This window comes from Cydia pomonella, chromosome 3 (assembly GCF_033807575.1).
Source record: "Cydia pomonella isolate Wapato2018A chromosome 3, ilCydPomo1, whole genome shotgun sequence".
Taxonomy (NCBI): domain Eukaryota; kingdom Metazoa; phylum Arthropoda; class Insecta; order Lepidoptera; family Tortricidae; genus Cydia; species Cydia pomonella.
In genome coordinates, this window is record NC_084705.1 from 17,199,470 (window position 1) to 17,210,711 (window position 11,242).

Below are 11,242 nucleotides of genomic sequence, written 5' to 3' on the forward strand. Positions count from 1 at the left end.
AAATTACCTAATCGACTGTTATTGGTAAAATCAAAATTGTAAAATAATTTACAACTAAAATGTAGTTGTAAATTATTTTGACTAGGTACTGACCAAACCTTATGACTGAATAACGGGTTGTTTTTGGCCTCCCAAGTTCTGGTAAACGACCCGTTTCATGAACACGCCGCAAAGTCGTTATCACCCGGTTTCAGGTTATTACTACACCGTAGACATAGACGTGTAGTGTCTCGTTGTACGTAACGTCTTAAGGCAGGGATGACGCCGTTGAAAATAAGGCATAGAAGGGAAATTTCTCATTGAATTTTGACAGCTCTTGTTATCGCTGATTTTGTCTCGTCGACGTCATATACGAGTATATCGATATCGTACTTCGAATTAAAAAAATAAGTTGACAGAGAGTTGGATTCACGCCGGAAAGTTTCCTACCACACTGTACATTATTTTTCATTTTTTTTCCGTACATATTCTTAATAGCCAACAGATAGACTGACAGCGTAAGCTTAGTAATTGTTATAGGGTTCCGATTGTCACGCTTAGAGAACGGAACCCTAAAATTTTACTGTTTGCCAATGAAATTGCTGCTTTTGCCATAAGTTGCTAAAATATACAGGGTGATCAATCCAAAACGGTCAGTATGGAGAAGTCAGAAACTATGAGAGATAGCCACATCTGTTCTTAGGAAACATGGCTTCGATTTTAAATTTAATAATAATGACATTCAATCTTTTTTTTAATCTCTCATACATAACCGGGAATCGAACCTGCTCGAAGTCATGTAAACAATGTTAGGTATAAATTCTGCGAGTTTTTTCTTTGTTATTGTTGATAATACGAATCTTAAGTCACAAGGATTGAAAGAAAAACCCGACAATAAGATAATTACTTTATTTCAGTAAATGTTCAAAATGGTAACCTAAGATTAATTAACTTTTGGGTAACGAATGCATTATTGCGTTTCGTATTTCTATGGGGGGCATCTGTGTTAAGATATTTTCTAAGGCTATTATTAAATCTTCTACTGTGTCATAATTTGATTTGTAAATTTCATCTTTCACGTAACCTCATAAGAAATAATCAAGTCGTATGATGTCAGGCGATCTTGCGGGCCATTTAATGGGGCCGTTTGTACCAACCCAGTTACGTTGAAAATGATAATTGAGAAAGTTTTTGACAATTTGACTATTATGTGCGGGGAGCTCCATCTTGTTGAAAATACATATTTTCTATGAATTCCTCTGGCATTCCCAATATGATTTCAACAAGATCTTCTAAAATATCGATGTATTTAAATCTGTCTATATATAGTCTCCATTGAATAAAAAATACGCAACATCAGATAAACAAATAAATATTAATCTTACACAAATCGACCTAGCCCCATAGAATATGATATATGTAGATAAATACTTCGAAAACATCCATAACTCAGGAATACACCAAATAAATAATAGTAGTAATTTTTAGTGTGCTTAAGAAAGTAAGTTAAAACTAACAGTGTATGGGATCAAGGTCTGAAATAAAGATTTTTTTTATAAATGCCCTTACCAGAATTTGAACCCGGCACCTTCAGCTTCGTAGGCACTACTATCCCGACTACGAGGAGGCCGTAATAGTACATTATTGTAGAGGCCGGCAAAGGGCAATTCGTGGATGAGTTTCGATTTTGTCGTCGACAAGTCGACAAAGAAGACGAATCCACGAATTGCTCTTCCAGGCATATACTATAGTGCTTTTCATCAAACATGCGAGGAAATCAGATATAATAATCATAATTTGAGCATCAACCAGCACTCAAATAAAACTTTCACATCAAAAACTTTAAAAACATTTTCCCTCTTTAATTATTTTTTACCTTTCGGCCGCGTATGTAACCGAGTTTTGTAACCAGATACAAAATAAGAAAATGTACTCTTTTTTCATAACCAGTTACAAACATTCTCGGCCGCTTTTGTAACTATGATTTGTAACCGCTGTGAGGTTACAAAAGAAGAAAGTTTTATCTTTTCTCGTTACCAGTTACAAACTTACAAGGAAAGGTACCCAACCATCCGGTTCCGATTTGATTTATATTTATATATGTTATAGAATAGTCTAAAATAAGACACGTATTTTTTTTAGCTGCCCAAACTCAACCTATTGGGAGAAATTCTCCCCCAAAGTACTAAAAAATTACTAAATCTTTCAACTCCTATAGAAAGTGATGCTCAAGCAACTTGCTAGTTAATGGCTTGTTTGAGTATATGTTTGAAAGCAGGAAAAAATAACTTCCCGTCCGCTACAACATGATAATAATGGTTTGATTTTTTTTTATTTGAGTTTGACCATAACAAAGAACTCCCGGCGTACTATTTTTGCTACAATAAGGTGAACATTTCCGAGCATATTGGAGAAAAATATATTTAGGTATAGTATGACTTTTAAAAGATGACAACCCTACTAAACTCCGTAGAACACGTACAAAACACTTACCGTTTATTAAAAAAAAAGTACAAGCTATCTGAGCTTTATATTAGAGAATCTGCAGAATTTCATTATGAGCTACTTTGTTGGCTATAAACAGCAGAGCTCCTCAGATTTTTTTTACATGTATAGCAAACCGCGTAGATGACACCAACGGTCAAACGTCTACCGCGTTCAAATTACCCGCGCGCGCCTCTCGCGGACAACTCCCGGCGCGCTACACGGAGTAGAGCGAAAGCCATCTATCTCACTCTAACGTTAGGAGTAGTAATGTCGTCCCGCTCCCGCGCAACAGCATGGCGGCGGGTTCTGTCTTGTCGGTCGACACACTATCGCGCTCTCGATAAACTTGTTAAAATAATTAATGTAAAACTGTAGATTAACTGATTATTGGGCTTAAATCTCTAAATTGTGTGTAAAGTAACCTGTGAGTGTACGGATTGTTGTGTTAGTAGTCAAATAGACTGATTCTAAACCTACACGTCTCTGTTATTTCATCAATCCCTGAGAAACCCTCTCATATATGGCGCATCCAACGTGAAATAATAACTAGTTCGTTCGAAAGTGTAGTTGAAAGTACATTTCTTTAGTGAGTGTGTCGATATGCCGCCGAAAACGAAAAAAGCGGTTAGTACAGAGCCCAGCACCGACGACGAGCAAAATGGCGGTGTTGGTGAGATCTGCGAAGAAAGCGCGGTGACTACGGCAATGGCCGATATGACTATGTTTTCGACTCAAAACGTGCAAAACATCATAGAGACGCTACAGCGATCGCAGACCGAAGCTCTGAAAGAATTATTACAATCAGTATCGTCACGTACTACGTCGTGTACAGCTCAAGGTCAAGGAACGTTAACGGGCTGCAAGACTACGTTCTCTGGTCAGCCGCAGGAGTCAGTGGAAGCATTTATTGACGCAGTAGACGCCTACAGTGAATGCGCACAGGTTTCTGATACAAATGTCCTGCGCGGTCTGGCATACCTTCTAAAAGAAAACGCGGCGACTTGGTGGCAGGGCGTGAAGCAGCAAATTACGTCATGGCAGCAGGCTAAAGAGAACCTTATAAGTGCCTACGGCGATCGCCGCCCGCCCCACCGCATATACATAGAAATATTTTCATCGCCACAGCAAACGGAAAACACCGACGTGTTTGTGGCGCGAATACGTTCCCTTTTCGCGCGGCTTCCCGAGGGAGATATTTCCGAAAAGGCGCAACTCGACATGACTTATGGACTCCTGAGCAGCAGGATAAGGAAGAGGCTACGGAGGGAGGACGTCGCAAGCTTTAAAGAGCTACTCCGCCGTGCACGAAGCGTGGAGGATTCCTTCGACGAGGGGGAGAGGAAACAAACACCGCCGCAGGCTGCAAACTTCGCGGTGACCTCGAACCAACGCGCGCCTCCTGCTTCGACAACCACGGCGCGTACGGGTACATCGCACGCCAGCGGCGCGCCAGCCGCGACCGCGCCGCCCCGGGCGCCGCAATCGTCCGCGCTCGCGCAGCCGCGCACGCCGCCGACGCCGACTCAACCGGCGGTCGCGCAAGGTCCCGGCACCGGTATCACCACCACCGTCGCTGACGCGTCTGTGAAGAAGCAGCGACCCGTTTGTGCGTACTGCCGAAGGTTCGGACACTCCAAAGACCAGTGCCGTAAGCTTATGAACTCAGGTGAGTCCACGTCTAATAATAACATTGCAAATAGTGCAAATGTGCGACCTATAAGTGAAACAAGTGATATTAGCTTTTATAGTGTCGATTTCAACTCGTGCAATGTCGCGTCTAAAAATAGAACACAAAATGCCTATTTTTCTATGAGTGACACATGCAGCAATTTGAGCGTTATTCTGCATAGTAATAAAGTCGAAAATGGCACTACTCATCATTGTTATGAATACAATGTACCTCGTAGCAATATGATTCCTGCATGTACCACCACAGCTACTACAGGTGAGAAATGTTTGCATTCTTTTGTACCTAAAGCCGTTAAAAATATTACGTGTGCTACCAATTCTTTGCAAACGACTAACCCTCATTCATGTAACGAACAATTTCGCTGCCGCAGACCGCTTAGTTCTATTACAGTTCCGACGTGTTCTAGTAATTATTCAGTAATTTCAAGCGAAGACGCGCGAAAATGTTCGATGACGGATAGTCGTGAACAAAACGAGCTTTATTTAACAAACGGTCGTAACTCAATTTTGTGCGTAAATAATAATAATCGTCCCTGTAATAATAATGAATACTCACCGTTTGCGTCAAAGTGTATTAACCCTTTAAATAGCGGGGATGTTACGGAAGTAGACACGTTTTTTGGCGCGGACTGTGGTAAGATTTCCGACGATGAGTTGATATACCTGTATATGACTTACGTTGATGGGGATTGCGAGACGGTGGGTCGAACGACAAGACCGATTTTTAATATAGAGATTTTAGGCGTGAAGGGCACTGGTTTGGTAGACACGGGTGCAAAGCGGTGTGTCGCGGGCCACACGCTGTATGCTATACTCTTGCGTCGAAACCACCCGCTCCACACGATAACGCGCAACATTAAGCTGGCCGATGGGGTGTCGCGTGCGATGGAAGTACTAGTTACCGTATTAGAGGTGCGATTAGAACAGGAAATTGTTAAGATTCCATTCCTAATTTTCCCTTACGCGACTAACAATGAAACGTTGCTAGGCATTGATTTTCTTACTGCTGCTGGGGTAGATATTGATTTCCTCGAGTTAGTATGGTGTTTCAGTAGGAACCGCACGGTTCAGTATAAACTATGTTTCGAGCCTACTTCGCCCAGTGGAACCTGTGCTACCACAAACGTTCTTCGGGATGACGAGGGAAGTCATCTTACACCAGCTGAGCGTCAGGCGCTTGCTGGCGTCCTTACTAGGCACGCACACGTCTTCACACCAGGGGGAGCTCCAACCCCTTATGCTGAGCATCGGGTAGAAACAGGTGAGCACCCTCCTATAGCAGTACAGAACGTGGTAGCCGACACGCTGAGTAGACCAGTCTGCTCCGGAGACTCTCGTGAGGACTGCGGAGTCTGCTTGGTTGTGGTTGACCTACCAACGAAAAACCCAGCAGAGTTGAGGCGCGAACAGCTCGCTGACCCCGAAGTGGAGAAGATTGTCAAAGAAGTCGAGGATTCTAACGAGGTGGCATCTCGGCGATGGACGGAGCGCGGCTACTTGATGGAACAAGGGGTACTATACAGGTACAACCCCGATTCAGATAGCGAGACTCCACAGCTCGTTATACCCATTAGTCTCAGAGCTGAGATTCTGAAGGAGTGCCACGACTCGCCGGTAGCCGGACACCCTGGCGTCGATCGTACGTACGAGAAGATTGCCCAGCTGTACTACTTTACAGGTATGCGGAGAATAATCACTGATTATGTCAAAGCCTGCATACACTGTCAACGCTACAAAGCCATAAATACCAAGCCTCCAGGTCTTCTGCAAACACCGCTCATGAACCAGCGCAATGAAGTGCTGGCCATGGATTTATTCGGTCCATTGCCACCAGGAGACCAGGGGGAGAGGTGGATTTTCCTTGTCGAGGACACTGCTACCCGGTGGACAGAGCTATACGCACTTAAGGACGCCACCGCGGAAGCCTGTGCGGTGATTCTCGTCGAGGAGTATTTTATGCGTTTTGGTCTACCTCGTCGAGTCATTTCGGACAATGGTGTTCAATTCATATCCGCAGTTATGCGTCAGTGCATGGCAGCTCTAGGGATAAAACAGAATCTTGCCCCGTTATATCACCCAGAAGCTAACCCTGCGGAACGCAAGAACCGAGACATGAAACCGATGTTGGCACAGCTCGTGGAAGAAGACCACACTTCTTGGCCACGAAAATTACCGGTGATTCGGTTCGCCTTGAATAGTGCAAGATGCCGCACTACAGGGAAATCACCTGCTTATTTGACTTTCGGCAGGGAAATGCGGTCACCCACAGAGGTCATCCATGACCTTCGTGCTATCTTGGGTAAAGATAACTTTGTCCCACAGATAACTCCGTATCTCCAATCGTTTTTAAACTCGTTATCAGGGATTCGGGAACGTGTGGAGATCCAACAAGATAAAGCGAAGGAGTATGCCGATGCGTCGCGCCGGCCTTCAGAGGAATTTGAGGTAGGTGACTTGGTCCTCCTTAAGTCGCATCTGCTCAGTAACACGTCCAAGGATGTAACTGCAAAGTTTCTCCCACGTCGCGATGGACCGTACGTCATAACAGAGAAGGTTAGCCCTACAACGTATACAATCGCTAGCACCGACCAACCTGATATTTCTCTCGGAAGATACCACACTCAGGACCTTACTCGTTACCGAGGTAACGACGGCGATACCCCAAGACCTGTTGTTCCTAAGAGGAATCGTGGACGTCCACCTAATACTGATAGGAATGATAGGGTACTAGTCCAGGAGCGGGGGCGTTCTCCAGGACTAGAGGGGGAGCATATAGCAAACCGCGTAGATGACACCAACGGTCAAACGTCTACCGCGTTCAAATTACCCGCGCGCGCCTCTCGCGGACAACTCCCGGCGCGCTACACGGAGTAGAGCGAAAGCCATCTATCTCACTCTAACGTTAGGAGTAGTAATGTCGTCCCGCTCCCGCGCAACAGCATGGCGGCGGGTTCTGTCTTGTCGGTCGACACACTATCGCGCTCTCGATAAACTTGTTAAAATAATTAATGTAAAACTGTAGATTAACTGATTATTGGGCTTAAATCTCTAAATTGTGTGTAAAGTAACCTGTGAGTGTACGGATTGTTGTGTTAGTAGTCAAATAGACTGATTCTAAACCTACACGTCTCTGTTATTTCATCAATCCCTGAGAAACCCTCTCATACATGTTTATTGAAACTATTTCAGTGAGAAAAAAGGATTAAGCGTTATATATTTATTCCTCTAGCAATTTGGTATGTTCTTAACTATATTCAATTCAACCAAAAGAGAGGTAAGGCACAACGAAGATCGTGCTCGAATCTGGATCAGCCCGACTGGGAAAGTAGCCACCTTACAGAATATCACATCCAAAATAGTACTGCGACTTATAATACAAAATAGACATGATTTACTGAGTTATTTGAACTTAACAGATTAAACATTAAAGGTACTAAATCCTGGCGTAATAAAAATAATTGTACCTTAGCGTTTTTTCTTAAAAATGAAATCGATAATTTGAAAAATTATAACGCCTGCAAAATTGTAATAGCAAGCAAAATATAAATGAGTAAAACTTGGAAACCAAAAATAAAATGACTCGTATTATAATTGAATATGAAGGTACAAAAAAGGTATAAAAATTTGGCTTTTATAGAATTTATCAATAACCACGGGAACATAGCGTAATAAAGTACACCCGCTATTCTGACTGTCAGGATGGCGCGTGACCTGTTTTTTGGTGATAACTTTAAGTACCGTGAGGTAAAATTTTTTTTAAAGGAGGTACTAAATAGTACAAATTAGGTACAAAAATATGGTATGGTTTTCATTTAATTTTATTTAGGTACACCCGCCATTCTGACTCTCACCTGTCAAAACAGTGAATTCTTGTAACTTTAAAGAGTCGGCAACGCGCGTGTAAGCTCCAAAAAGTTGCAAGCGCTCACCTGTTTGCTTCCATCGAGGTATAAAAGACAGGAAATAATACATATAGGTATATAAAAACGATTTTGATCGCTTTCCTTCACCCATCGTTCTTCACCCAGCTTTGTGCAGAACAAGCTGAGAGCTGTTCAAATTTTTTTACAAATCAGATAATTTGTGAGATTTCAATGAAAAAGAAACAAGATAATCATACCTCTAAAGTTTTCGTACCTCGCGGTATTGAACACAATCGAATTGCAAATACTGCGATATGTCTAAATCGTATTTTTTTAAATACTTAAAGTAAATCCAAATACCTACTAAGAAAGGATAGTCTTAGTACCAGTAAACGTAAGATACCTAGTAAAATTAAACGGCAACATTGTAAGGGGTGAAATATCGTTCTCTGGAGAGTCTTCAATTGTTAAAACAATGTAGCATTTCATTGTAACCATTTAAGTTCATTTTGCGTTAAGATACGAGTACGAGTACCTAGCGTGGTTAAATAAGGTTTCAGTATTTTTGGAGAGGAGCGGGCAAGTCCTATTTATACATATTTTAATCGTTTGCTTCAATATACAGGTAATCTGCTCGTTACTATGAAACGGGTAAGGCTGGGTCGTTAAGAAAACACCCAGACGCTTTCAAATAAAATGATTTATTAAAAATAAAAAACTTTACCGAGCGAGGGCCGTGGTAAAAGTCCGTTAATTTGAATTTGCCTGTCTAGTTCCATGGCAGGCGGTACACTCCCCTGTCGCGTAAGCTGGTCGCGCCGCTGGAGCGCTCCGGGTTGATGGGGAACGATGGGGAAGTGCTGTGGATCGCTGGTGCAGTTGTGGATGGAGGCCTCTGCGTCCCTCGGTACTCTGCGGCCGGCCGGGAACAAGGAGCCGCGCCGCCGAGGGTTTTTCTAATCTGGAACTTGCACCCTGGAATTCGCAACGTCCATCCTTAGACACATGTATAAAATAGCCGCTCGTAATGAACCCCAATGATGTCTCTAAGCTAGGCGAAAGGGAGCAGAATGCAGCTGGTGGGTGTTCATTACCAGAACGGAGTTACAAAGCAGGTGCAAAACAAAGTGGCAAGAATATAAATTTGCTTACTATTAAAAACGCTAATATTTGTATAGAGTATTAAACTTTGTTAAGCGGAAGATTAAAGTAACAAGATGATTAAATAGAATTGAAAGTTGGCCAAATGTATGGGTAGCCATATTGTAACGGGATTTTGCCGTTACGCCGTAGGGTTTCACAAACGATAACTCGGCAAAGAATATTAATCGCAAAACCCTAAGCATGTAATAAAAAATAATTAACACTATTTTAAGCGTATTTTCACTAAAAGCAAGTACACTCTTAAATCCAATAACGTTTCAACACTAACCCTTTACTCGGGGTGCAAGACGGAACTCAACTAGATTTTTATATACGTAATTAAACTTCTAATAAATTTATCACTCTTTCTTTTTAATATAATGTATTTTATCGCGTAATTTAAAGAATTATTAGACCCGTCCGGCGCGTATGAAGACACGGCGCGATGCCGTGAACGCAGCCGGCACGGGTCCATTCCCTAAGACGGTCGGGAGCAGAGTGAGACGGCCGGTGCAGAGCGAACGTTAGGCGCGGTCAAAACTACTGACGCTGTTGTTTCGCAGAGCGTACAATCGCGCATTGAACAGATTATTTTTATTTATTTAAATCCTAATGTGTTATGTAATAAATTACTCCTATTTTATTATTTATATTAGAGTAAAGTGCATCGTTACAACTATCATACATTACTGTTTTTTTTTGCTATTAGACATTTAGGTTAACGTTGTAGCTTCAGTTCATATTAAGTATCACAATTTTGAATTTCCTTCCTAACTTTTAATGTAAGTGTATTGAAATTTGAAAAAGCTATTTGTGAAACAGAAAAATATTTCACGTCATCATAATATACTTTTTTTTGCAAAGTATCCGTGCTTAGGCTACTGAAGTGAAAAATATTTTTCGCTACAAGTATTATTTATATCGCATTTCCATTACACGCCTAATGCATAATCTACTCTGTAAGCAATATAAGCAACCTTACCAATTTATAGTAAATATCACATGGCCATATCCCTCCTAGCCTCTTTCCACCTCCTCTTCAAGATTTTATACTTACAAATGCTGTTTTTGCTTTAAAATCGCTAACTTTTCTGCAACAATGCATCCTTAACACGCTTTCCCACGGCACAGCAGCTGCTAAATAATTCGAAGAAAACTGACGTTTGGACAAAGTTAAGGGAATCTGTGGCCCTGCAGGGATTACGGACAGCTCCCGATGTTTGTTCATCCCGGGAATTATTCATGCAATTAGCGTCCGGGAAAATTGCTGCAATCTGAATAGTTAAACCCAATGGCGGCTTGTACTTAAGTAATTAGGACGGCGGATTATTAGTTGAGAATAAGGTCATGAGCATAACTAAGGGATTATAGGGGCTTTAAGTCATTGATGAGTTCCGGAAATAGTCGCCGTTGCCTTAAGATAACCCTAATCATGGCGCCCATAGGCTACACGGTAAGAAAATACAATTCAACATCGCGCCCTAATCATTTTGAATTAATTCCTAATTCTTAGGATAAGATTTCCGAGCGGATCCTAGGAAACAACCACTTAACGACTTGTTTCCACTTTCATTTATTTTTGCCCCTAAAGTAGCTACGTTCATACGAGTATGCAAATCTAGTTTCATGCTTTTGCCCAGATGGGACCAAATTGAGTTAAGAACTAGGTAGGTACAAATATCGTGGCGATGCAGATAAGGTTATGGCGTTTTTGAGTCGTCTGGTAGTTAGTTAGAAGCTAGTAAAAGTACAAGAGGTGAGGTCAAACCTGAAAATTTCATCAAAGCTTCCTCAAATTTTTCAAAAAATGTGTCCATTTCAGTAATTTAGACTGTTAAAAGCCGACCCTAAGGATTATGCGAGTGTGCCTAAGAGTGTGCACTTTATTCCTTGATTCTGTATGTATTTCTAAGAAAGCTTGGCATCCGAAAGTCCACAAGGCGGGTCACGATCCAATTTTCAATATCGCGGGCGTGACTTCAGCTCATGATATTCAATTTCCCTGAGTTGCTTGTGTTGCGATAGTATTTTTAGCGTTACTCAAGGCGATTGGCAATTTGTCGAGGATCAGATGGTCAGTA

The 11,242-nt window shown here is 41.9% G+C and overlaps 1 protein-coding gene and 1 long non-coding RNA gene across 2 annotated transcripts; one reads left to right on the forward strand and one right to left on the reverse strand.

Annotated features, from left to right (window-relative positions):
* Positions 1-2,596: 2,596 nt before the first annotated feature.
* On the forward strand, positions 2,597-7,294 carry LOC133516176 (uncharacterized). Its single transcript, XM_061848960.1, has one exon. It carries the CDS (start codon positions 3,067-3,069, stop codon positions 7,027-7,029), a length of 3,963 nt encoding a protein of 1,320 aa, XP_061704944.1. The 5' UTR covers positions 2,597-3,066; the 3' UTR covers positions 7,030-7,294.
* A 25-nt stretch (positions 7,295-7,319) lies between these two features.
* Positions 7,320-10,013, reverse strand: LOC133516177 (uncharacterized). Its single transcript, XR_009799184.1, has 2 exons — positions 9,451-10,013; positions 7,320-8,993 (listed from the first exon to the last, which is right to left on the reverse strand). It is a non-coding gene; the product is annotated as an uncharacterized LOC133516177 (long non-coding RNA).
* Between the last annotated feature and the right edge of the window lie 1,229 nt (positions 10,014-11,242).

Coding starts and splice junctions, on each gene's coding strand:
- LOC133516176 (XM_061848960.1), top strand. CDS start 3,067: ATGCCGCCGAAAACGAAAAAAGCGGTTAGTACAGAGCCCAGCACCGAC.